Source organism: Sorex fumeus, unplaced genomic scaffold, assembly GCF_029834395.1.
Source record: "Sorex fumeus unplaced genomic scaffold, SorFum_2.1 ptg000012l, whole genome shotgun sequence".
Lineage (NCBI taxonomy): Eukaryota > Metazoa > Chordata > Mammalia > Eulipotyphla > Soricidae > Sorex > Sorex fumeus.
The window spans coordinates 2,821,925-2,849,448 of NW_026606069.1; the positions used below are offsets into that span (position 1 = coordinate 2,821,925).

The following is a 27,524-nucleotide window of genomic DNA, read 5'->3' on the forward strand; positions in this document are numbered from 1 at the left end:
TTATATACATTAATAGCAAACATTTTTTATTTTAAAGTAACGCATATTTAACATTGTGAATACATTCATAAAATAGTGGTAGTGTGTTCATTAGTTTGGAAGATTCTTCTGTGTAAATAGTATATACATGTTAATCTCATATTTCCAATCAAAAAAGAGGAATAATATGGGAAATTATAGACATGAAGAGCAAAACTGCTCTCTTTCATGGTTGATAAAATAATAATTTTTAGAATTAAAATATAAAATCACAGTGTTGGTATCTTATAATGTGTCGCATGGCCGTGCAGTCCAGAAAGGGTTCTGGAGTGTGGCGGTGGCTGGGTGTGGAGTTAGTGGAGATAGTAGAGGTCTGCCGATGAGGAATTTATGTGGTACTGGTGGTAGGGTCGGTCTTCTGTGTGTAACCCCGGGGTGGCCGGCGGTTGGTGGAAGCAGACAGGGCAGGTTAGGGCGGGGCTTCTGATTTTAATCCCTTGGTCTCTGGAGATTGGTGGGAGCAGGCAGAGGTTCTCTGTTCCCGGATCCTGTTCTGTGGGGCTTCACTCATGCGTGAGTCTTAGCCCAACCGTCCGAGTGTGTTAGCAGCTGGGTAGTGGAGATAGTGCAGGTACACATCATAAGACACTTAATACCCATCTTCCAAGATTACCACACCATATTTGAGAGGGTTCAAATATGGTTTGAAAAATGGAAACACCTGCAGGGGTGATTAGAGGCCACCCTAAAAGCCTCTATCATTCTCAGAGAGCCTGGCAAGCTACTGAGTCTATCCCGCCCGCACAGCAGAGCCTGGCAAGGAATCATTATGTGTATTCGATATACCCAAATCAGTAAATACAATGGGTCTCATTCCCCTGACCCTGAAAGAGTCACCAATATGGCAGCGTTAAGAGGATGAGGAAGGAGAGGCTGATAAAATCTCAAGGCCGAACTAGTCTGCCAAAATGAAGAAGACAAAAATGACTGTACTTTCAATGCACTTATGCTGGCATTGGATGCACCCATCGAGGACCTGATGGTACAAGTGTGAAAGATCAAGTACATCATCAATGGTCTGATTGAGACGAGAAGGCATCAATCACATCACGCTGTTTTTGACAGTGGCGAAGAACTGTTCCTCGGATCGTGCAACAAAGGAGGCGTCGATGATGTTGGTGTCCTTATGAACCCAAACTTGGCCATGAGCATTGATTCATTTAAATGCCTAACAACACGATTGGGAAGATTACACTTGAATAGATGTGGCTCACTGCCAGCAGTTTCTATCTTAGTTGTCTACCCACCAACATCCAATTATGATGAAGGAGAAATTGAGAAGTTCTATATGGAGTTGGAGAAGTTCTATAAAGAAGACCACGCCTCCTACAAGATCATTGTCGGTGATTTTATTGCCAAGATAAGACCGAGAAGATCAGCTGAAGATCTCCACATTGGGACCCAGGGCATAGAATGGAAGCAACAGTGTGAGAGACAGTCTGAGTTCATCATGTCAACCAAGACCACCCATGGTAACTCACAGTTCCAGAAGGCCGAATCTAAATGTTGGACATGGGAGTCTCCCGGTGGACAGTTCCACAATGAAATTGACCACATCATGTTCAGTCGAAGGTTTTGCTTGACCAATGTTGCTGTTGTCCCAAAATTCCCAATGGGCTCAGAACACCGTCTCCTTCATGAAAAATTCTACTTCAAGGAGCGAGGAGAAAGGGCTGCAAAGTTAAGGAGACTTCCCTGAAGGACCACCAATGGGAGCTCTTTGGCACTATTGCAGCAACATGGGAAGATGCTGTCATTGACAACATTGATGAGAAATACGATCGACTAACACAGTCATAGCACCTTCCTCATTGTGTGAGGAATGCCGAGAGAGAGAGATAGCCACAAAAAGACGCCTGTCTTTGAAAACTCTTGAGCTCATTCACCAACGTGGCTTGTCGCAAGCCTCAGGCAGCCACAAGCGAATGTCTGAGCTTGCAAAGCAGTGCAGAGAAGCAATAAACGAAGAGCTCAAAGCAACAAGAGCAGCAGTGCTGGCAGATGAGCAGAAGCTGGGAAAAGCATTCACAACGCCTTCCTGTCCTTCGCCAACTACAAGGCCAAAATGAATGCCCTCTGACGTCCTGAAGGATCTATCACATCTTCCAGAAGGGCAATGGAGAAGATTATCCATGACTTCTACTCAGATCTCTTCAATAGCAGTGTCCACCTGCCCACATACCAATTCTGCAGGATGGATCTGTCATTCCCAATGTTTGCCCTTCCAAAATCCGACATGTCATTTCATTGGTAAAGAAGTGAAGAGCATCTGGCACATACAAGGTCAGAACTGAACACCTGAACAACCTGCCATCAGTATTCATCAATACACTGGCTCAGTTCTTCACATGCTACCTGTCTGAATGCAAGGTTTATTCCAGTGGAGAACAGAAACGACTGTACTACTGTCCAAGAAGGGAGGCATCCACGACATTCACAACTATTGCCTGATCTGCCTGTTGTCTGTCGTCTACAAACTGTTCATTCAAGTCATCCTGAATAGGATTGGCAGAACACTAGATGAAGAAAAACCATGCGAGCAAGCTGGGTTCAGCAAAAGATTCAGCACAATTGACCATATCCACACAATAACCAAGCTCATTGAGTTCAAGATTCCACTACGTCTAATGTTCATTGATTTAAAGAAGGCCTTTGATTCTGTTGAGACTGAAGCGGTCATTGAAACCCTAGCCAAACAGGGCGTTCAAACTCAATACATCAGGGTCCCCCATGAGCTGTATTAAAGATTCACTACCAGGATGTCACCATTCTACAAGGAAGTGATCATCAACTTCAAGAGAGGGGTTTGGCAGGGTGATACCATTTCACTGAAACTATTCAGTGCCACCCTCGAGAACATCATGTGACAACTGGAATGGGAAGTAATTGGAGTGAAGATAGATGGTTGGCAACTACACCACTTCTACTTCGCTGATGACGTCATTCTAATAACACCAAACATTAGCCAAGCAGCAGAAATGCTGGCCAAACTCAACTGTGAGTGTGGAAATGTCGGACTACAGCTGAATCTCATGAAGATAATGTTTATGAGAAACAGGTTTTTTTTTTCTGACGTTCCATTTGCTCTCAATGGAATGAACATCTCTAAAAGCAAGAGTTATGTATACCTAGGTCAAGAAGTCAACATGACGAATGACCTGGCACCTGAGTTGCGCAGGAGGAAGAGAGTGTCTTGGAACACCTTCAAGAGTGTCAAAGAAATAGCTAAGAGGATGAAGAACCACCGGCTCTGGGCACATTCTTTCTATTCCACTGTTCTTCCTGCATTAACATACACCCTAGAGAACTGGGCCCTACAAAAACTGAATGAGAATGCTATTCAGGTCTCCCAAAGAGGAATTTAAAGAGCTATGCTTGGAGTATCACAGTTCACTCAAATGAGAGAAAGAATCCAGCTTTCCAACCTCCATTGACGGTCAAGAATCAGGGATGCTGTCTTGTTTGCCAAGGTGTCAAAAAGCAGACGGGCTGGATACATAATGAGATTTGGAGATGACTGCTGGACTAGAGTCATTACCGACTGGATTCCAAGTGACATTAAAAGATAGCGTGGAAACCCACCGACAAGATGTTCAGACTTCTCTGTCAAGACCCTGAACAATTGGTTTGAGGCTCTTCGTGTTCCTAGAACAAGCAGACGCCATTGGGCTACACTAGCATGCCACAGGGATGAATGGAGATGTTACGGTGCCCACTTGAGCAAAATCAATGAGTAATGGGATGTCAAGTGATCAAGTGATCAAGTGATAGGGTTGGGGCAATAGCACAGCACGTAGGGTGTTTGCCTTGCACCTTTTACTTTCAGGAATCACTCGTGGCAGTGTGCAAAGCAAATGCCCTACCAGTTGGAGCAATAGCACAGCGGATAAGGCATTTGCCTTGCACACAACTGTCCTGGGTTCGATTCCTTTGCCCCTCTCGGAGAGCCCAGCAAGCTACTGAGAGTATCTCACCCGCATGGCAAAGCCTGGCAAGCTCCCCATGATGTATCCAATATGCCAAAAACAGTAACAGCAAGTCTCACAATTTGTTTTGAGATGTTACTGGTGCCCACTCAAGCAAATCGATGAACAACAGGATGACAGTTCTACAGTGCTACCTGGCGATTCTCAATATTATTCCAGGCTTTGCATTAAGGAATCACTCGTGACAGTGCTCAGGGACTATTTGGGATGCTAGGGATCAAACCTGGGTTGGCTGCATGCAATGTTAGCACCCTCACAGCTGTGGACATGGACAGGGACATGGCCAAAGCAGGAGCAGTTTCATGCTACTGAGAGCATGGTTTGCTCTTGGTGGACTGGGTGAAGTTTAGGAATGAGAAAATTCAAAGACAATATTAAGACTTTCACATAGGCAAAGAGGTAAATAAATGGTGGCACAATCACAGAGTGGTGAGGACTAATCAACGTCATTTTAAAAAACAGTTTACTTCATTTATTGGGCTGGAGCCATGGAACAGCGGGTAGGGCATTTGCCTTGCATGCGGCCAACCCAGCCGACCTGGGTTCGATGTCTCTGTCCCTCTCAGAGAGCCTGGAAGCTACTGAGAGTATCTTGCCCACACGACAAAGCCTGGCAAGCTACCCGGGACCGTATTCGATATGTCAAATGCAGTAACAACAAGTCTCACAATGGACATGTTACTGGGCCTGCTTGAGCAAATCAATGAACAAGGGGAGGACAGTGCTATAGTACTAATTCGTTTACTTTTTTTTATTATGACACCACAATATACAAAGGTATTCGTAGTAGAAATTGTGGCTATGCCATTCTGACACCAGTCCCACCACAAATTTTATTAGCTGCACCCAGAAGTAAAGTATGCATTTTCGAGGAAAATTATTTTCAAAGTACTACAGACTCTGAAAAGGGGAAATTCTGGGCTTAGTGACCCTTCCCTAGGGAGAGAATGAACCCACAGAATAGCATGATACTTTGGTATTTTCTTTGTTTAGCACAGCAGAGAGGGCGTTTGCCTTGCAAGCAGCCAACGTGGCTAACCTGAGTTCGATTCCTCTGCCCCTCTCGGAGAGCCCGGCATGCTACCAAGAGTATCTCACCCGCATGGCAAAGCCTGGCAAGCTACCCGTGGCGTATTCGATATGCCGAACACAGTAACAAGTCTCACAATGCTACTGGGCCCACTCAAGCTAATCGATGAATAACGGGAGGATCATGACCATGACCGTCACATGATAACACTACATTGCTGAGGCCATTTTCCTGGCTCTGGGTTGAGGGATCACAGCTGGCTGTCACTTTACGTGCTCCACTGTCTCTCTGCCTCCAACACTGCTTTCTTTCTAGTTTATGGAACATTTCTACTTTCAGTCAAGAAAGGATGAAATTCAGTGCATGTAAACAAAGAGGAAGGGCTTGATACACAGTTAAATTAGGCTCCTGAAATAAAGACAGTTTCCCTCCACACATAGTTCTGTGGACTCAGAATAGAGCTATGAGGAACCCATCATCAACCAATCATTCAACCAACCAATCAAATTGATGAAATCTCTTCATCAATTCAACCTCTCCCTTAAACTCCATTAGTCATTCCTGGATGAGTCTCTCCAGCTCCACCACTGATGTATATAAACACACTGCTGGTTGAAGAACAAACAGTGCCCAGTCCAAGGCTGAAGTCTGCATCCTGCAAGGAGAGTAGTTCTCCACTAGCCTCAGGCACTGTACTAGGCCAGTCAGAACCAAGCTGAGTAGGGATCAATTAGGTGTTATGGGGGACCCGTGTGGGTATTGAGATTAACCAGATAATATTTTATACTAAATCCTAGAATTGAGTGATCACTCCTCTGATGTGAATGTGGTTCTTTCCTCATCACAGAGAGTGATGATGTGAAATAGTATCACGTGAGACAGGGGATCCTAATGTATGAAGCCCCAGAAGTTGATTGGCTTATTGGTAAATACTGTTTGGAGGGCGTTGAGTCCAGACATACATTGGATTCTCAGAGACCATCCCTGAGAAAACCATATTGAATGTAGAACTTCATTCAGGAGGTGAGAATGCATAACAGTCAGTTGCCCTCGCAATTTGAGCAGCTCACCCAGTGTGTGGAGCGTGAGCAAGAGGCCACACTCTGCAGGCTGGCACAAGAGGACAAGAGCCTGCATACAAGAGAATGCCACACACAGCACCAGGGAAGCAGCATGCTCAGAAAAGCTTGGCATATTACAGGAGGGAAGTTTTCACATAAAGCAGAATTCTAGATGGAAAGAATTTCTACTTTATCATTGAAGTCCATTGGCAGAGAGCCAGTCTGATAATGGAGACAGGGCAATTTTTCCAAATACATGTTACATCCAACAGTGACAATAATAAAGCCAGAATACATATAAAGAAATGAGGAAAGTGCTCTGGAATAAGAAAACAACTCAGTGTCCAGAGAAATTGCAGAAAGGCTGGAGTGCCTGCTTAGAACGGGGCTCTGGATGTAAGTCAGTGCCTTGTTTCACCGTGTGTGGGGCAGACCACCTGGGCAGCTTCCCAGCTATGGGGCAGCCACGGGCCAGGAGGAGAGGTGACCGCGTCCTTCCCACAGGGGCCACCAAACATCTCTCTTCTCTCTCCGGGGCCAGCCTGGGTGTCCACAGGGACGGCTTGGCATCTTTTATTAATTGGAATGGACATAATTTCCTGTGGTGTCCGGGTTCTCCTGGGCACGGTCAACAGCAGAACTGATTTAATGGCAAAGAGAGTACCAGGGAGTGTCCATCCGCCTGGTCAGGGTCCAGCACAGGGCAGGGCAGCGTGGGGAGCCCCTGAGGCCCCCAGCAGGATGGGGCGCAGGCCTTCCTGGGCACACCCCCCAAGGGGAGCCTCTGGCTTCTCCTCCCACTGCCCAGGGAGGCTCTTCCTCCGGAGATGGAACACGGCCACATACACTTTGAGCCAGCTAGGAGTCCTTGCCTTGGAGGATGGTTGGAGCGAGGATGCCCGAGAGAGGCCTGGGTCTCCTTCCCTCCCCGTCCACACCTTACGGTGCTTCAGGGAGGCTAGGGAGTGAATCGGCCATTCCTCCACGGAGCAGACCCCCGGGCTAGCTGGGGAGTGCCCTGGGCACCAGCCTGGCCTGGGCACAGGGACGCCGTGAGACCACAGTGCCGTGCGCGGGGGAACGCCCTGGGTGTCGCGTCCATCTGTCGGAGACACACACACTCATCCCACAGGTCGAGCAGAGGGCCTGTGCCTGGCAGCTCTGCTGGGCGTCCTCAGAAGGAAATGCTTCTCAGGGACCCTGGGAGCACAGGCAGCGAGACCCTGGGCATCTCTCCTGAGCTGTGTCAGCGAGGGTCCTCGATCCATTCCGTTGTCATCATCACCGTCATTGTTAGTGTCTTCATGCTGGGCCCCACCTGGCGGTGCTCAGGGCCTTCTCCTGCTTCTGCGTCCCGGCTCACACCACGTGGGACTCAGGGGACCACAAGGGACGCTGGGAATCCATCCCAGCTTGGCCAAGTGCAGAGCAGTGCCCTGCCCACTGGACTACCTTTCTGGCCCTCCGCTTCCTCAGTTCTGGCTTCGTCTCCTCTTTCCCAGCAGCTCACTTGGACCCCCTCCCTCATGGCCAGGCCACGGGGTGGGATGCCCCCTGCTCTGCGCGGACATGGGCTGGAGGATTTCGTGACCCAGCCACGGGGCTGGGTGATGGCTCTCTGCCCGGGTCGCCCTGTGCTCAGGGTGCTTTGCTCTCCTCCATGGTCCCAACGCGCCCATCCCCTGCAGGCCAAGGCCGCTCTGCTGATGGGACAGACGATGCCCCCCGGGTGCTGGACAGGGTGTGGGGGAGACTGAGGTTGGAGCCGGGGGACTGCAGGCCCCGTCCCAAGCAGACACCCCTGCTCGCGCCTCGCGTTCTCTGGAGACTCTCATGCCGCCATGTTCGCTGCTGGTGATTCTCCTTTCCAAATGTTACTCTGGAACAGGTGCCAAGTGTGTGCCACATAAAAGCTTACATGTGCTCCAAAAGCCTCAACTGCCTCAGTTTCCCCTTGGAGCTCTTAAACGCCCTCACGTTCAGTCGGCCCCTCCGAAGGTGATACCTCTGATCATTCCTACTAATCCACGGTGCTCCCGACGGGATAGTGGCCAGACCCTCAGCCACGGGAGGCGGCATCTCCTGTTCCCTTCTCGGGGCCGTAGGACACAGCACAGAGAAGCGACCGAACTCCCCTCAGAAGCGGGCCATTGTCTGGTTCCACTGGGCAGTGCTGCGACCGTCAGCACTGTTCTGTGTCCATCCCTGATGACCCGGCTGCTCTGGTTTCATGAATAAGGGGACACTGCGGTCCGCTGTGGGCTGTCTTTTGTGGCTCACCGTGGACCAGAAAGTTCACCCGTGTCCTGGAACATGTCAGGATTTTTCCTCAAGGGTGAACACGTGCCCTAATGTGGACACACTGCTGGGCACACCCCACGCTCTTCAGCCAGAGAACGGACACTTCTGCTGTCCACGGAAGATGGACGTTTATGCGGTGGCTCCGGGGGCTATGGTCTCCCTCCCCAGTCCTGATGTTTGTTACTAGGGATACCTACCCTGGTAGTTGCTGAGTTATGTGGCAGCCGGGTCCCCTGGTGTTCAGTGGGGCTGCCCCACTCCACTGTGGACCCCCCAGCAGCCCGCAGCAGTTTGATTTCTCTGCATCCTCTCCCCTGCTCAGCCCGTCATGTCCTGTCCCGGGGACCGTGGCCGTCTCCCTGGGTGGGGTGGGTAACTGCACGTTGGCTCTGTCCCCGTTTCTGAGATGAAGCCGTTCAGTGTCTCCCACAGGCCGGCTTTCCACCTCTGTGTCTTTGGAGAAAAGCACTTTTTATTTCTGCAGCGATGCCTTAGCCGAGCCCTCTAGAGTCGACCAGTCATCTTAAAGTCAGATTATTTAGGGGGTCAGAGACCTGGTACAGGAGTCAGACGCTTGCCTTGCCCGTGGCCAAGCCGGGTTCGATTCCTGAGCCCCCTCCGGTCCCCTGAGCCCACCAGGACTGGTGCCCCGGCAGGAGGGTGGCCGAGCCGAGTAAGCCCCGCGCCTGCCGGGGTGGCCCCAAACCAAACCCAGAATCAGACTATTTTGTTGCTGGGTCACAGGGGGCGTCTGGGCGGATGTGAGGCTTCCTTGGCGCGGGGTCTGCGGCATCCCCCCTCTCCGACACTGCCTCCTTCGCGGGCGTTTCCTTGCGCGAGCCCCCTCTCTTCTTCATGACCTGAGATGTGCTAGCGATTTTGGAGTCCCTACAGAGCCCAGTGGCAGCGAGCGGCCCTCTTGGGCTTTATTCTTGGCCTATAGTCCAGGCTTTACGTGAGGACCTTTGATGGCTATGACGGTTCGATCCAACCCGTGTCTTTTCTGTGTGGGTTCCCGGTTTTTGTCTCCGAGTCTGTGCAATCTCCCCGTCGGCTTCCGTCCAGGGGCGTCTCTCGGGCTCTCTCCTGCCCCCGCGGCCTCAGCCCGTCTGAGTCCAGCTCCGCCCTCTGCTCACGGCGGGCTCCGAGTCACTCGTTTGATTTTCTTCCTGACAGTTTCCACGAGGCTCTGAGCTCCTGGGGCTGAGGCTGGCAAGAGAGAGACTCTTCCTTATTTTGCTCCCACATTGCTGGGGAGGAAACAGGGGCTCAGGGCCCTGGAGTCCCGTCCCGGGCGGGCACGGGGGTGGGGCAGGGGGTGCGGTGGCCCCAGTGGGGGTTGGACCACCCCAGCGCTGACGGCTCTGCCTGCTTCTCTCCCCAGGTCCCTTCCCTCCGAGCTGCAGCCATGAGGTGTCAGCGGTGCTGGCCAGCCACGGCCCTGTTCTGCCTCCTCCTCACAGGCGTCCCCCCCGCGCGGGCCCAGCAGGGGCCAGCAGGTAAGAAGGAGCCGCCGGGCTCTGGCCCGCCCGGTCCCCGGCTATGGGAGGCGTGTTGGTCCCCACGACTTGGGGCCTTGTCTGGACAGTGGCGAGAGTGGAACGTTTGTGCTGAAAATGTTTCACCCTCCCCAGGGCTCTCTGGCGGCCTGACGCAGGGCAGGGCCTGCAGGCGCCACGGAACGGGGGTCCCAGCTCAGGGCCGCCCCACCGCCCAGGCGCAGGAGGATGCGTGTCCGGGTGACAGAGTTGCAGAAACATGAACCTTTACAGAGTCCGCCCTGGGCTCTACAGGGAGGTTCTGGCGGGCCCGCTGGCCGGTGCTGGCCAGGCGTGGGCAGTGAGCCTGCCTTGCACGTCAGAGCAAGACCTGCCTCCCGCTTCCTGCCCGGTGAGCAGACGCTTCTCTGCAGCTCTCAGACATGGGGCATGGGGGTCTCGCCTCTGGGGGTGTGTTTCTGGGGGGTCTCTGAGTAGACAGACAGCCTGGGCCCGGCCAGGCGCACTGAGGGACAGCGTGTCCACCTCGATCCCCGGCCCTGTCCCAGAGGGTCCCTGGTTCTGAGAGATGGACGTGGGGGAGCTTCTTCTCCAGCCAGAGTTGGGGGCACGGCTGTCCCGGCCTTGGGCCAAGGGTCCTCAGAGTTCTGCCACCCAGCCCCAAGCTCAGGATGAGAATCTGACCTGACGGCTGTGATTCGGACCGACGGACTCTGGGTCCGAGCAGGTGGGCTTGGGTGTGCTGAGGGTGACTAAGGGGCATGTTTGGGTCGAAGGACTCCGGGAATGAGTTCTCGGTCCTATGGGAGCCGCCTGATGCCCGGGTGGGGCCACGCGCCATGCTCCTGCCCGCCAGGTAAGTCCATCCGTGCACCTGGACGCAGGTGGGGCCAGAGAAGTCCAGGGCATGGCGGGGGATGCCAGAGCCGGAGAGCCTGAAACCTTCGTCTCTCTTTGAAGCTGCGGGCAGCGGCGCGGCGGCCGATGTAGTTTTCCTGGTGGATCCGGCCTGGAGCGTGGGGAAGGAGCACTTCCAGCTGGTCCGCGAGTTTCTCTGTGACGTGGTGCGGGCCTTGGCCGCGGGCCTGCAGGACTTCCGCTTTGCCCTGGTCCAGTTCGACGGCAACCCCCAAACCGAGTTCCTGTTGAACACCTACCGCTCCCCGCAAGAAGTCCTGTCCCACCTCTCCAACCTGTCCTACACGGGGGGCCGCAGCCCGGCCCCCGACGGCATGGAGAGCGCGGTGCGGGCCCATCTGTCGCGGGCGGCCGGGAGCCTGGCCGCCGACGGGGTCCCACAGCTGATCCTGGTTCTGGGCGACGGTCAGGGCCTGCCCTCTGCTGGGCTCCTGTCGGCCGATGCCGGCAAGGGCACCTTGGCCGGGTCAGCACTGTCACCACTCAGAATGCGCATGTCCCGCCTAGAGAACCTGATGGCCTTCCCCAGGCCGGTGGGCGACTTGGTGTCCTGGGTGTGAGCTGTGGTGGCTCTGCAGGAGGTCCCAAGAGACCTCATAAGTAATGCCCCCGCACCCTGCTGTCCTGCTGTGCTGCGGACAGAAGCCGTCACCGGCTTAAAAACAAAGGTTTGGCTCTTCCCTGCCCCTCCGAGAGGGACCCGGCACGTCTGCCGAGACCTGAGCTCTGATATCCCCGTGCCGGGGCCCCAGTTCCCTCCACACCTTTCACTTCCTGAGAAAAAGAACTGTCAGGGCCTGAGAGATGGCACAGCAGTGGGGAGCCCTCCCGGGCTCCATCCTGGCACCACACAGGGTCCCCCGAGCTCACCGGGAGTAACCCTTGAGCACCGCTAGGTGGGGCCCCAAAACCAAAAAGTGAGAACGAAAAACAAGTTTAGGACAATGCAAGGCTGCACGCAAACCTGGCCCCCATGGGAGATACAGGGGGGCTGGTAGCAGCACCCCCAAAACACGCAGATGGTGACCCCCAAAACAAATAGACGGTGACCCCAAAAACATGCAGACAGTGATCTGCCTAACATGACAGGAGAGGAAAATGCTTAGAAAGCAGACGGATGGCGCCCAGAAGGAGAGAGCGTTTGCGCCCCTGGGCAGACCCTGCTGGCCCCACCGGGGAGCCTGAGACTCAGTAGGACTTCGCCCCAAGTCGTGGGCAGAGCTGGGTCTCGCCCAGGCAGGCAGCCAACCGTGGGGGCTCTGGGCCTCGCCTCTCCCTCCAAGGGTCTCACAGTGTTGCCGGGACCCCCTGCGGCCGCCCAGGGCTGACCACATGCCCTCCGGCCGATGTTGTCATGGGCTGCCAAGTCCCTTAACCGCTGAGGCCAGCAGCCGTTTCCCGCGTGGAGTGCCCACAGACACACAGAGGTGACTGTCCTCTGGCCAGGTCTCGGCACTGCCCACCATACAGCGAGGGCAGGAGACAGGCTGGGTGGCCGCTGGACAGCTGACCGGCATTTCCTGGGGGTGTGCAGGGTGGGGGCACAGCCGGGGCCCGGAGGAGACTTGGGCCTTCTGAGACAGGGACATAGTGGGGGGACGTGGTGTCTCCGTAGTGGATGGCCTCGGCATCCCCACGAGCAGGGAGGCCTCTGGAAAGAAGATACAAAACCAAGACTGAAACCTTTCTTGGGCTACACGCATTTGGGTTTGCATCCCAAAGACTAGTCTGCTAGAGCCTGGAATCTACATCCCAAAGATCAGGCCTGGCTAGCACCTGAGATCTGCATGTCTGAGACCAGCCAGGTTTCTGTGAGAAAAGGAAAACTGCCTCTTACAATGTACTGAAATGACTTACTGAAGGCAGTTGGAAGGGGGGAAATGTTCAGCCTCGTCCAAGCTAGTCAGGACACACGGGAAAGCCGCTTCTAGGACAGATACTCATTTAGCAGAACAACCCACCCTAGAACGGAATTCCCTGGGCGTGCTTCTCCTCTCCTTGTCCAACAAGCATATAAGCATACATAATAGAAATCATTTTGTATGGACACAGTAAGAAATTCTTTAAGCTTATAGAATTGCTCTCCTAGGGCCATCTCAATCTCAGACTACCGTGCTCAGGCCAGATAGTCTTTCCTATCCCTAGCAGGGTCCTAGTCTTGCTGTTACTTTTGGATCATGAAAGCATTTGTCTATGATCAAACTCCTAACTTCTAGTTAAAAATCGTGGCACTTTGGCCTGGCCCATCTCGATGCCAGGGTAGCACATAGCTCACCACCTGCCCTGGTTCCATCCAGTCCCTCGTCAGGACCTTGCTCTTGGGATTCTGGGAAGTGAGGGCAACTGAGGCTTAAGTTAAGAAAGCAGATGCCCAGGAATGAATAATATTCGAAGCCAATTAAGTCCCAAGCTACAAAAGCACAATATGAATTATCTTCTTGTGTCTCTACAAAAAGGACATTGCCTTAAAGTAAACTATTCAAAAGATAGAAGGAGAGGAGAAAGGCGATATCAACTTACAAGTCCAGTGTCCTAAAAGACTCTGACCTTACAGATTAGCAGATTCTGATTAGGGGAAAAGCTGATTAACTGGTTGGGGAGGAGAGCATAGAGAAATGGTTACAGACAAACAAAGGAATGGGAGTGACTCAGGAGCACTGTGATGGGTGCAAACCGACCAACCTAAGCTCCCTGTGGCAAGGGAGAAAGGACAAAGCAAGTATCCTACACTCACACACACACACACACACACACACACACACACAGCACTCACCTATTCTCACACTCAGCCGTGTGCGGGTTGAGGAAGCAGATGAGGAAGGGGCCGCGACCCTTGCCCCCCCTTCTCCCTTTGCCCGGGGCTTCCTCTCCTGCAGGGACCTTTGTTTATCCTTGGGATGACCTTGCAGCTGGCAGGGGGGCACACTCTGCCTAGGACCCCAGTGGCGGCGGGCAGGGAAGCAGGAGTGCCCCCTGCAGGCAGGGCGGGGTGGCGGCCAGCCTCTGTCCTCTACTCTTGTCCCTTGTGGCCGGGCTGCCCATGTTGGGGAGCGTGAGCGGGGCGTCCCTGCAAGGCGTAGGGGTCCCGTGTCCCTCGTGCCCAGCCGCATATGTGTGTCCCGTGTGGGGACAGGACATGCTGGGGGGAGGTGCCTGAGACCCCCGCCTCGTGCCCAGGAGCCTCTGCCCAGCCCACCGCTCTAGTTAAAGGCTGGACGGTGGCAGCAGTGAGTGGATGCCACCGGGCTCTGCGTGAGGGCTCCTTGCTGCTGACGGCCCCTAAGTGCTGCCTGCCTGCATGTGCAATGCCCTCAGAGCATTGTTTTGGGAGCACTCAGTCCTGGCTCCCATGCCCAACTCAGGCGGTCACCTGTGCTTGGACAGTGGACAGCAGGCACGACTCACGGCCACCCAGGCTGTGCCCTGGCCTGACCGCTGTGCCCTGCTCAGGGTGCTGGGATGCCACAACCCCAAGAGCTAACGGGGCCAGCACGACTGCCCCCGTTGGACCCGGGCTTCCTGCTCGTGAGATTCAGGGGCCCCGTCACTGTGTCCCAGTGGAAGAGGGTGCTGTGGGGTCAGCCCTGCCGTGTCAGGGACTCGTGACCCCTAGGCCAGAGCCAGGGCCGCTGGGAGACGTGACCCGTCACCCAAACTGAGATTCGGAGGCCACAGTCCGGCTGGGTCTAGGGGACGGGCGGGGACGAGATGGATTTCTGTGCCAGGGTCGCACAGGGGGACCCGGGAGGTGGGCCGGCTGCAGTCTGTGGGGCGCGTGTGCCGTGGCCAGAGCCCCCTGCTCTGCGCCCACATTGCCTGCTCTTGTGGTAGGTGGCGGGGCCGCGGGACAGTGGGCGGGTCGGGCCACCACTGACTCCGCCCGTTGCACCCGCAGCCGTCGAGGTCAACAAGAGGGACATCGTGTTCCTGGTGGACGGCTCCTCACCGCTGGGCCAGGCCAGCTTCAACGCTGCCCGTGAGTTCCTCGTCAAGGTCATCCAGACGCTGGAGGTCGGCCAGGACCTCGTCCAGGTGGTCGTGGCCCAGTACGCGGACACAGTCCGGCCCGGGTTCTACTTCAACACTCACCCGGGCCGCAGGGAGGTGGTGGCCGCCCTGCGCAGGATGAAGCCCATGGACGGCACCGCCCGCTACACGGGCTCCGCCCTCGACTTCGTCCGCGACCGCCTCTTCTCCAGCACCAACGGCCACCGGGCCTCCGAGGGCGTCCCCAAGCTGCTGGTGCTGATCACAGGTGGGCGGTCGCTGGATGATGTAAGCCGGCCGGCCCAGCGGCTCCGTCGCGCTGGCATCATGGCCTTCGCCGTGGGCAGCAAGGCGGCCGAGGAGGCTGAGCTGCGGGAGGTGGCCTTCAACGCCTCCCTGGTCTTTGTGCCGGCCGAGTTCCGCACGGCCCCCCTGCACGCACTGCTCCCCCGCCTGGTGGCCCCGCTCAGGACCTTCTCGGGGATCACGGAAGGTGAGGGGCTGTCGGGGGCTGTGGGGGCACTGACGTGGGCGTGGGGAAGGGGCTTCTGGGGCCACAGGAAGTCGGGGGTCTGGAACCACAGGAGGCTCCGGGGGTGCGGGGTGTTGGGCCACGGGTGGTGGGCTTCCCTGGACTGTGAGAGGGGCAGGGCTGCTCTCTGGGGAGACGGAAGCCGGCCACCCTCTGCCCGCCCCTGGATCGGGGAGGGGGGTGCGGCGAGGCGTAAGTCTGAGCCCGGGTGCAGGGAGGGGCGCGGCGTGCAGGCGGGAGAGGCGCGGCCTGTGGGCAGGGGTCTGTGGCCAGGGCTGGGACACGCCCTCTGGCTGCTCAGGCCGCCAGTTCTCATCTGCTTGGGGCCTCACTGGGCTGCTCCTGGCCACAGTGCTCAGCAATACTGTGGGGCGGGGCCACACTCAGGCCCTGAGCCGCCGCCCCGGCTGCTGGTTTGCTGGTGTCTCAGGCCATGGGGCGAGCACTGTCCGCTGAGCACCGCCCGGGCCTGGCCTCCTGGTCCCCGGCTGTCCTGCCAGACTCACAGCCCTCAGGTCTGCGGAAGGTTGCGCATATCCGCGGGGTTGTCCCAGGCCGGGTCCGGGGCGGTCGGCAGCGCCGCCCCTCCGGCCCTCACTGGACGTGCCCTGTCCCTCGCAGAGAGCAAGCAGGACATCCTGTTCCTGCTGGACGGCTTGGCCAACCTGGTGGGCCAGTTCCCCGCCGTGCACGGCTTCCTCTACAAGGTCGTCGAGGAGCTGGACGTGCGTCCGGGCAGCACGCGAGTGGCCGTGGCGCAGTTCAGCGACCGAGAGGCCCACGAGAGGAGCCCTCAGGCCTGGGTGGACCGGACTCCTCCAGGGGGTCCGGGGCGCCTCAGAGACAAGTGCATTCCCGTCCCGAGTCACCCGCGCCACCCGCGCTGACGTGTCTCTCCCCGGCAGACGTGCCCAGCGACGCGGCCGACATCGTCTTCCTGATCGACAGCTCGGACGGCGTGAGGCCCGAAGGCCTGGCCCACATCCGGGACTTCGTGGGCAAGATCGTGCGGAAGCTCAGCATCGGGCCCAGCCGGGTGAGGGTGGGCGTAGTGCAGTTCAGCGACGAGGTGCACCTCGAGTTCTACCTGAAGACCCACAAGGCGCAGGGGCCCATGCTGGAGGCCATCCGCCGCCTGCGCTTCAAGGGCGGCGCCCCCCTCAACACCGGCAAGGCGCTGGAGTTCGTGGCCAGGAACCTCTTCGTCAAGTCGGCCGGGAGCCACATCGAGGAGGGCGTCCCCCAGTTCCTGGTGCTCATCTCCTCGGGGAGGTCCAGTGACGAGGTGGACGAGCCGGCCGCCGAGCTCAAGCGGGCAGGCGTGGCCTCAGTCACTGTGGCCAGGAACGTGGACTGCGAGGAGCTGCTCAAGATCTCCCTGAGCCCCGAGTACGTGTTCTCCCTGAGCACCTTCCGGGAGCTGCCCACCCTGGAGCAGAAGCTGCTCACGCCCATCACCACGCTGATGACCCAGCAGATCCAGCACCTGCTGGACGCCTCGACCCACCCGCCCCCAGGTGAGATGAGGGTGGGGGGGGGGCGGCGGGCAGGGCTGCACCTTCAGTCACTCTCCCAGGCCCAGGGCGTTTAGGGTCTAGGGAGCTGCCTCACTGCTCCAGCTGTGGCTAAATACTGGCCACGGGGGCTCCTGACCAGCCCTCAAGGGCCCTCGAGTGCAGGCTGCTGTTTGCTGAGTCGATTCCCTCAGGAAAGCGTCTCACTTCCTGTCCTCCTCCACTCAGCAGCGTCACCTCACTGAGGGGTCCCCAGATGCTGCCTTCCTGTTCCTAACTTCTGTCCACAGAGCACAGGGACATGGTCATTTTTCTGGGTCCTGTGGCACTTGGGTTGACGACTGTGAATGGTGCAGCTGGTGGCTCAGGGACTAAACAACCTGAAAAATGACAGTTGACGAGCATTTTCCTGGCCCGAGAGGTCTCCTTCCACCCTGTGGATTCCCACTTTGGGGCCTTCTCTCACCTCGTACCACTTTCCCCAGAGACTGCAGTGATTCCCACTGCTGCCAGCGGTGTCAGAATCTCCCCCCTGGGCCAGCCCTCTCCCTGTGCTGCCCTCGCTGTTGACCGTCTTTTGGAAACCGCCACTCTCACAGGTGCAGGCACTGGCTCTGGGGCGATGGCCCACGTGTCTCTTAGTCAGTCCTGCTGAGCGCCTCCTTGACGTGCGACTGTGCTGTTTCCGTGTCATGTTTTGTGATGGCTGGTGTCTTGTGCTTGAAGTTTTGGCTCTACAGTGCACAGTCTGGTCGCTGGGCCTCTCTGGGTTGAGCCAGACATTCCTACCAGCAGTGAATGAGTTATTTTTCCTTTTTTAAAAATTTTTATTAGTGAAACACCATGAGGTACAGTTGAGACTTATAAATTTTTGTGCTTGGGTTTCAGTTATACAATGATCGAGTACCCATTCCTCCACCAGTGCCCATTCTCCACCACCACTAATCCCAGTATCCCTCCCACCCACCCCCATCCCCCCATCCCACCCTGCCTCTGTGGTTATTTTGTTCTCTCTCTCCTTTTGGGTGCTGTGGTTTGCAAAAGAGGAATTGAGTGGCAATAATGTTCGGTCTATCATCTACTTTCAGCATGCATCTCCCATCCTGGGTGGATCTTCCCAACACCCTTTATTTAGTGCTGCCTTCTCTATCTGAGCTGCGTTTACCCCTAGAGTGTGCGGCTGGCCTCCGAGCTATGGAATAAAACCTCCTGGGAGAGTTCTTTTCTCACTATTCTCTCCACCAGCAGATTTTGACTACTATTTCTGATATGTGCCATTATCACTGATGTGAAATGCTATCTCACTGTCTTCTTGATTTGTATTTCCTAAATGATAAGTGATGCTGAGAAATTTTTCACGTGCCTATTGACCATCTACTTGTCTTCCTCTGAGACATCTGCTCATTTCCCTCCCTTAAAATGAAACTACTCATTTCCCATACATTCCTGTCCTATCCATTCTGCTATACCTATCACCATCTCATTAGTAGCCCTGCCATTTATTCTGCTGCTCAGGACAACAACTGTGATCAACCCTTTACTCAACCAGCCTTTTTGTCTAGAAGAATTCTCACAAAAATATCTATGCCTGAGAAAATTATATGGTGAAAAATGTCATTTTCTTCCTTATTAATGACAGTTTGGGAACTTCTATGGTTATTTTGAAGTAAGCAGAGCTTTAGTTCACAGTGATGCAAACTCTATTGTAAAGCGCTCTGGGTTTATTAGCAGTGAAAGTAATGGGGGAAGCACCAGTGCAGGTTAAGGCAAAGTCTCTACTGTGAAAAACACTACTCTGGCAGCTAAGTGACTACATTGATTTTGCTTTGCCCTGCTTTCCCTCCATCCCCCCCTTCTCTCCTACTCTCCCTCCTCTATTGCCTCCTCCTCCTCCTCCTCCTCCTCCTCTTCCTCTTCCTCCACTTCTTTTCCTTTAATTTGGCTTTTGGGCTTGTTGCCTACTGACCAAGTAAAAGAATGCTTGATTTTTCATTCCCCCTTTGTCCTGCTCAAAGTTGGGCAACTTCCCAGTAAGGAGGTTTCAGATTGGGGAAAATGCACCCTCGTTAATGATTTGTAAATGATGTATGAGGAACAGCACAATCTTTGCAGATACGTCAAAGCTATATCAAAGCAGGTCGTTCTCACCAATAGCATTATGTTGAAAGGGTCACCAGGTGGCTGACCAATGGTGCATGGCTCTGTTCATTGTCCCATCCACTTTCCCACGTCCCACCCACTTTTCTTTCTTTTCGGTGGGCTGTGGAAACATACTGAAGTCTGTACCTGTGCTCTGAATAAACGCACGCACGCATTCATGCCACCTCCTGAATGACGGAACCCTGTGTGACTCGAGCGCTGATTTCACCCTGACGACCCTCCCTTGGCTCGGCCCCGCAGCGTTGGACGCGGCAAGTGGAGGTTCCACCGAGATCAGGTACGAGGGAGAACCGGACAGGGCTCACCTGCGCATAGGCAGGGGGAGAGCCTGCGTATAGGCAGGGGAAAAACCGCATATAAGCGGGGGATTAAACAGTTTATGGTGCACCATGGGATATTCTGACTCAAAAACTCGGCTGGCCACCGAGTTGACTGAGTTACTGAAACAGCAGGGAACTGCTATTAAGTTTAGTACCGCACTCGAGTTCATTACAGTAATAGGGGAAGTCAGCCCTTGGTTCCTGATAGGGGGAGAATTCAAAATCTGTGACTGGGAACAGGTTAAGATCGACCTACAGAGAGCCCTCAGAGATAGGGGGTCAGATAGGGTTCCCGTGCTACATTCTCCCTCTGGAGATTGGTTAAAAAAGTGCTGTCAACCACCCGTGTCCAGGTGCAGGAACAGCTGTGTGACCTCCAAAAAACCTGCCGGGAAATCCAGGAGGAGGAAACAGGGCGCTCTCTGCAGGGGGACGCTGGCGATGATATAGCTGAACTAAAATATGCCGAAGTCCCCGTGATTTCTGAATGTGGGAGCCAGACTCCTCTTGCCCCCGATCTAGACACAGAAGAAAAGCAGCTACTGTCTGGTTCCAGACCTCCCCACCAATCTTTGGGGGCGAGATATATTCTCGGCCATGGGCGCAGTTCTAGTCACACTGCCTGGCCACCTCCAGACCCCCCTGGTTTCTTTCCAGACTGTAGCCCATATTACTAGTGATTACCCAGCCCCGGGGCAAGGGTTCCCCATAACTCTCATGCCCGTGGAAGAACTGGAAGGGGCCACAAACCCTGGGCTGGAACATAAGCCTTTTTAATCGGGGCCACTGTCGAGCATCCTCCCCCCACCCCCATTACCTGGAAATCAGATGATCCAATCTGGGTGGAGCAGTGGCCCCTACCTAAAGAGAAATTACAGGCCGCATATGCCCTAGTGTCCAAGCAATTAGAAAAGGGGCACATTACCCCATTCACATCTCCCTGGAATATCCCAATCTTTGTTATAAAGAAAAGGACAGGCGGGTGGGGATTATTGCAAGATCTCAGAGCAGTCAATGACACCATGCATCCAATGGGGGCCCTGCAGCCAGGGCTCCCCCATCCCTCCGCTATACCAAAGTCCTGGCAATTGTTAGTGATAGATCTTAAAGACTGTATTTTCAATATTCCATTAGCTCCTAAAGATTGTCAAAGATTTGCCTTCTCTCTACCTTCCCCCAATTTTCAGGAGCCCTATCAGCACTACCAATGGGTAGTCCTTCCCCAGGGCATGACTAATAGTCCCACTATGTGTCAGATATATGTTGCAGCAGTTTTAGCTACAGTCCGGGCTCGTTTCCCCAACGCACTTTTGATTCATTATATGGATGACATCTTAGCCGCCTGCCCCACCAAAGACCTGTTACTTCAACTCTATGATCATGTCCGTGTCACCCTGGAGTCAGCAGGACTTGTAATCTCCCCGGACAAGGTACAGCTCTCTCACCCATACAGATACTTAGGATACACCATAAACAAGGTGGGAATAGCGCCTCAAAAAATACAGTTTGCCACCTCCCATTTAAAGACTCTACAACAAAGGCAACAGTTTTTGGGAGAACTCCAATGGCTCCGACCATCCTTCTCCCTGCCCACGGGAGAGCTCAAACCTCCTTTTGAACTACTGAAGGGGGATTCTGACCCCTCCTCACCTCATCATTTGACCCCTGAGGCACAATTGGCTCTTAGAAAACCAGAGGATGCCTTAGAAGAAATGCAAATACACCATATTGATTACAATCTACCACTACAATTTATAGTGCTTCCTTCAGAGTTTGCCACAACTGAAGTTTTCTGGCAGACTGGTCCATTATATTGGGTCCACCTCTCGGCTTCCCCCACCCGAACGGTGATTCTCTATCCCACATTAGTTTCTCAATTACTCTGGAAGGCCAGAACCATAGGGTGTGCACTCTTTGCTAAGGATATGGACATATTGCTCGTTCCCTATTCCAAAGAAATGATTAATAATCTGATACAATATGATGATTCCTGGTGCCTTTTTGTCTGCTCCTTTAAAGGCCAAATTATATCCCAAACATAAACTCCCGCAAAGCTTCAAGATTTACCCTATTATCTTCCCCCGAATCATTAAGACCACCCCCCTTCCGGGCGCACGGACCCTCTTTACCGATGGCTCTAAAAGCGGTCTAGCCGTAGTGGTTGATGGGCAGGATGTTCACGCCATACAGTTTGCTGAAACCTCGGCGCAATTTGCAGAAGTATCTGCTGTATTTTTGGCCTTGCAGACATTCCCTAATGAGCCCCTCAATATTTACACTGATAGTGTGTATGTTGCCAATATCTTCCCCCCAATTAGAAACAGCACTCCACATAGGTGAGGGCTCAAAAATTTTATCTCAATTACAAACATTGCAACTGTTGATTTGGGCTAGAAAGGACCCCCTCTTTGTGGGTCATATTAGAGGACACTCTGGCCTCCCGAGACCCCTTGCAGAAGGTAATGAACAAGCAGATAAAGCTACCTGCTTAATAATGACATTCCTAGAATATGATAAGGCCATACAGCTACATAAAAAATTCCACCTTAATGCCCAGTCTCTTCGTTTTCATATGGGTTGTTCCAAAGCCGAAGCTCTCTCCATAACCACTGTCTGTCCCGCTTGCGCTCCTTATATACATTCCCCATCCCTAGGAGTCAATCCTAGAGGACTGAGAGCAAATGATATTTGGCAAATGGATGTGACCCACACTAATTCATTGGGTAACCGGCATTATCTCCATGTCTCAATAGACACACACTCGGCATGATTTTTGCCTCACTACATGCCGGGGAAAAAACGAAACATGTTATAGATCACCTTACCACCGCTTTCTCATAGATGGGAAATCCCAGGCAAATTAAAACTGACAATGGACCGGCCTATACAAGCCGCGCCTTTCATTTCTTTTGTGAAACCTGGGATATTGCACATACAACAGGCATTCCCTATAACCCCCAAGGACAGGCTATCATAGAGCGAGCGCACCGACATCTCAAAACTTATATTTCTAAAACAAAAGAGGGTGAGATCTACCAAGGCTGTCAAGGGCCACAAGCACTCCTATCCACAACCTTATTCATTTTAAATTTTTTGCTCCTCGATGATTCGGGCCGCAGTGCAGCCCAACGTCACTTCGCTACTCCGGCTCCCCTTAAAGCAATGGTGAAATGGAAGGATCTGTCCTCAGGAACCTGGCAACCACCGGCAGCGATACTTGCCAGAGTCAGAGGTGCAGTCTGTGTATATCCAACTAATGCATAAAAACCCATTTGGGAACCAGAGCGCCTGGTCAGGTCAATACACAAACCCCCCTCTTAAGCCCATCCATCCCAAAACCCAGTCTTGGCCCAATCATTAACCCCCTCAGGAGTCTTATCGAAGCCACATATCAGACTCTGAATGTTACTGCCCCAAACCTGACTGAAGCCTGCTGGCTGTGCTATAGCCCCATGCCACCGATTTATGAGGCCATGGGTATTAACGCCTCATACAATGTTAATTACAGAGCCCCTGGGGAGTGGAAGGCCCGCCCCCAGGGACTGACCATGACCCAGATTAGCGGCCAAGGACATGTGTAGGTACAGTCCCTCAAAACAAGAAGGAGTTGTGTGCACAGAATGTGGAGTCCCCAGGGTGGAGTAACTCCGCCTGGATCTCACCAACAATTGGAGCTTGGTGGGCCTGTTCACATTCAGGATTAACTCCCCACTTGGCAGGCTCAGTATTTAATGCCTCCCAAGAATTTTGTCTTATGGTTATTGTTATCCCAAAAATTATATAACACCCTGCTGAGGTACTCCTTGACTACTGGTCCAATTCCCCTGATGTCCTGCGTAGGAACTGCAGGGAACCCATATCCGCACTAACCATCACCACTCTGTTTGGCATAGGCCTGGCAGGTGCCGGCACTGGCATCGCTGCTCTGGCAACCCAACATTCTGGCCTATCTTCTCTAAGAGCAGCTATTGATGAGGACCTGGACCGTATAGAAAAATCTATTAGCCATCTTGAAAAGTCCTTGACCTCCCTGTCCGAGGTAGTCTTGCAAAATAGGAGGGGGCTCGACTTGCTCTTCCTTAAAAACGGAGGGCTGTGCGCAGCGCTGGGAGAAGAGTGCTGCTTTTACGCCGACCACATGGGGGTAGTCCGAGATTCCATGGCTAAGCTGAGAGAAGGCCTGGAACGGCGTAAAAAGGAGAGAGAGGCTCAGGAAGGGTGGTTCGAGTCTTGGTTCAATCAATCCCCCTGGTTCACCACCCTGATATCTACTATAGCAGGCCCTCTGATCATACTATTACTGATGCTTACATTTGGGCCCTGCATCCTGAGTCGACTTGTCTGATTTGTCAGAGACCAGATTGGCAGCGTGATCGGCAGATCACTCAAATTACTTTATGCAGCTGAGAGAAACTAGCAAAGAGCAGTCCTATTCAGAGAGGTATTTCTAATGGGCCTGGGAAGCCTCTTTCTTTATCTGTTGCAGTGACCTGATCCCGTGACTGGTACCGGAAAATGCAGGAGAAGAAGGAGTGCGGACCGGACCCATACAGAAACCCCGGATCACTGAACGAAGAGATCCCCATCACCCCTCTACCCTACCCCTGCCCCTCTTTTCTGAGCCACGCTCCATTCTGGTCAAGCCACACTGGGTCCTGCATGGTCTGGTAGAAATGTCACGAACCTTCCCCTGTGCCTCCTCACGGTTAAGGAAATATGTCCTTGCCCAGGATACCCAATGACGGGCAACTTCCGTCACCGTCGCGCACACCCAAGACAGGGGCTAAGGCATTCTCCCAAAGGACGGGTACCATGGCGGGGCGACGGACGACCTAAGACAGGGGTCCTGGCATGCCATAATTGGAAAAAAGGGGTGAGATGTTGCCTACTGACCAAGTAAAAGAATGCTTGATTTTTCATTCCCCCTTTGTCCTGCTCAAAGCTGGGCAACTTCCCAGTACAGGAGGTTTCAGTTTGGGGAAAATGCACCCTTGTAAATGATTTGTAAATGATGTATGAGGAACAGCACAATCTTTGCAGATATGACAAACCTATATCAAAGCAGGTCGTTCTGACCAATAGCATTATGTCGAAAGGGTCACCAGGTGGCTGACCAACTGGTGCATGGCTCTGTTCATTGTCCCATCCACTTTCCCACGTCCCATCCACTTTCCTTTCTTTTGGGTGGGCTGTGGAAACATACTGAATGTACCTGTATTCTGAATAAACGCACGCACGCATTCATGCCATCTCCTGAATGACGGAACCCTGTGTGACTCGAGTGCTGATTTCACCCTGACAGCCCTCCCCTGGCTCGGCCCCACAGCGCCGGTTGCAGCAGGGGCCCCATCTGGTGATGGTCTGGGATTACTAATGATTCTAGGCTTAAGGATTCCACTGGTGTTGCTATGTGTGGAGCCAGGGATTGACCAGGTTAGCTAGGTGGAGTGTCTCACCCTCTGTACTATCTCTTAGAAAGCCCCAGAGTCTGCTTTCCTAGTTATAATATAACAGTGTGAGCACTTGAGCTTTATGTGTTTGTGAGCTTCAGAGTAATATTCCTTGCAGGCAGAAAAAACGGGGCTTTCAAAACACTGTCTTGTGTGTAGGTCTGCAAGTATTTGAAAATTACTTGTCACCATCCTACCCATCCACTCTAACGATAGCGCAGGGATATATATATATATATGTACATACATATATTTCATTATGATAACAAGAAAATAATCTCCCTATCTTTAGAATTGTTTCACTTTAAGCTTGATCCATGAGGAATCTAGAAAACTCTCCTGAACATTTTGTACTTCATAGGCATTTTATAAATGTTGAAAGTTTAATTCAATGCACTCAACAGAGAACTCTTATATTTAGAATGGATATTTCAACCTGGATATCTAACACGCAGGACAAACACAAAACAAATCTAATGTAATATGAATCTTCTAAAAACAGATAAAAATGCCAAATCAAGTACAGAATATTTTGACTGAAATTTCCTTAAGAGTTCTCACTGGCCATTTACAACTAAGACATAACCTGAATATCAGCAGAACTAGCCTTGACCTACCCTTTTGCATTTCTGTGATTGTGTTCAACATCCAATTTCCTTGCTAGAAGCTCTTCATCATTATTCCCACCTCATTAGTCATACTGCCCGTCAAATTTCCTGCTTACCTGACTGCTCTACCCACCCCTTTAAATTCTGAGGGTTTTTCTTTTAATATTGTTGTAACTTTTTCTGACATCCTATAGGCTTCTCTGTCCTCGTAATTGCAGAAATCAGAAGAACTCCCGTACCCATTCCTGTTCCCCACCCCCTCAGCAGTGGTTGAAGCCTAAAGTGCTTACTTTTCTGTGGTCCATGCACAGTCTCCAGAACATTCCCCAGGACAGCATTAACCCTTCCTTTGTGAACCTGGCCTTAGTCCCTAGGACATCTTCAGTTCTATTTTGAATGTGAAAATGAATTTATGTTCATCTTGTATATCTTTTTTCTTCATGTTGTAACAAAAAGGAAAAACAAGAAAAAATAAGAACTTTCTTTTCAATGTGAGAAAAGCACGGAGCTTGTAACATACTAAACTCAAGAATTTCTAAGAAAGGAAACTAGTAGGAAAATTATAGACGCTAAGAGCACATTTGTGAAGCCTGAAAATTACTTTAGGAAATAACTTGTAAAGGTAAAGGTAAAGGCCCTCCCGTTGATCGTCGATTTGCTCGAGCGGGCCCAGTAACGTCTCCATTGGAGACTTTGTTGTTACTGTGTTTGGCATATCGAATACTCTCGGTAGCTTGCCGGGCTCTCCGAGAGGGGCGGAGGAATCGAACTCGGGTCGGCCATGTTGGCCGCTTGTAAGGCGAACGCCCTACCCTCTGTGGAATTTCAAAAGAACTTTGTTTTGTTTCCTGAACATTTTCTATGTAAACTGCCTTTTTTTTAGGAAAGTATGATTCTTTTTAATTTCTTGCCTGATATGGAAACCAAACAGAATTGAATGCACAGTAAAATTATTTTGGAAAAATAATGCACACAGCTTAACTAAAGGTTGGATATAAAACACAAAGTATATTTATTTGAATATTGGATGATTATCTTTTAGTGACTACACATTTATAATTTGTTATTTCCCTAGTTGTAATATTATTTCCTATAGGGAGAAGTTATTTTTATTTTTTCCCATAATTTTATTTATTTTTCTTCTTATATTTATTTATTGAATCACTGTGGGAAAAGTTACAAAGCTTTCAGGTTTAAGTCTAAGTAATACAATGATCAAACACCTTTCCCTTCACCAGTACTCACTTTTCACCACCAAGAAGCCCAATATACCCCCTCCCAATGCCTGTAAGGCAGATGATTTCTACTTAATTCTTCTCTACATTGATTACATTCATTATTTCGACAAAAGATGCACCATATTGTTTAGAATTCCTCCCCCCGCACAATCAGAACTGCTGAAAAGGCATTGTGAAATACTTTGTGTAAACTGCCTTTTAATAGAAATGTCAAAATGTCAGAAGAAGCTGAAGAGAAACCAAATAATCATCAATTTTGTGATAACCAAAAAGCTCTATGTGCCCATGGAATGCTGCAAGTCTAAATAAAATCTCTGGAAAGCCGAACCTGATATCTGAGACCAAAGATCACCCTTGAAAGGCCAGGGATAATGGACATGGTACCATGCATGGGACCGCTGGACTAGAGCCGTTACCAAATGGATTCCACAGGACTTCAAAAGATGGAGTGGCCACTCACCTATGAGATGGTCAAATCGGTTTGAGGCTCTTCATATTCCTGGAGCGAGCAGATGCCATTGGGCTACACTAGCACGCGATATTTTTTTTTATTTTTATTAATTGGGAATGCTAATTAGAATTGCAGATTACCAAGGAAATTGTTGAAAATATTTGCATTGTTTATTAGCAGTTATTCAACAGATATTTTTTATTTTTATTAATTGTGAATGCTAATTAGAATTGCAGATTACCAAGGAAATTGTTAAAAATATTTGCATTGTTTATTAGCAGTAATTCAACAAGTTACTCATGTATCAGACAACTCATTTTTTCCCTCTTTCAAGAATCTATTTATTTAAATTTATTTCCTTAGTTTTTCCAAATTTCCTCTTATATTTTAGATAAACACTGTGATTTACAAAGATCTTCATGAGGGAAAA

The 27,524-nt window shown here is 52.1% G+C and overlaps 2 protein-coding genes across 2 annotated transcripts; both read left to right on the forward strand.

Moving 5' to 3' along the window:
• The first annotated feature begins 10,833 nt into the window (after window positions 1-10,833).
• LOC130020509 (collagen alpha-3(VI) chain-like) lies at window positions 10,834-11,394 on the forward strand. The gene has a single exon (XM_056111107.1). The coding sequence runs from the start codon at window positions 10,834-10,836 to the stop codon at window positions 11,392-11,394; it is 561 nt and encodes a 186-aa protein (XP_055967082.1).
• A 2,899-nt stretch (window positions 11,395-14,293) lies between these two features.
• On the forward strand, window positions 14,294-25,686 carry LOC130020510 (collagen alpha-3(VI) chain-like). Its single transcript, XM_056111108.1, has 7 exons — window positions 14,294-14,359; window positions 14,666-15,314; window positions 15,975-16,178; window positions 16,259-16,881; window positions 19,701-19,891; window positions 21,402-21,576; window positions 25,624-25,686. The coding sequence occupies exons 1-7, from the start codon at window positions 14,294-14,296 to the stop codon at window positions 25,684-25,686; spliced, it is 1,971 nt and encodes a 656-aa protein (XP_055967083.1).
• Window positions 25,687-27,524: the final 1,838 nt, after the last annotated feature.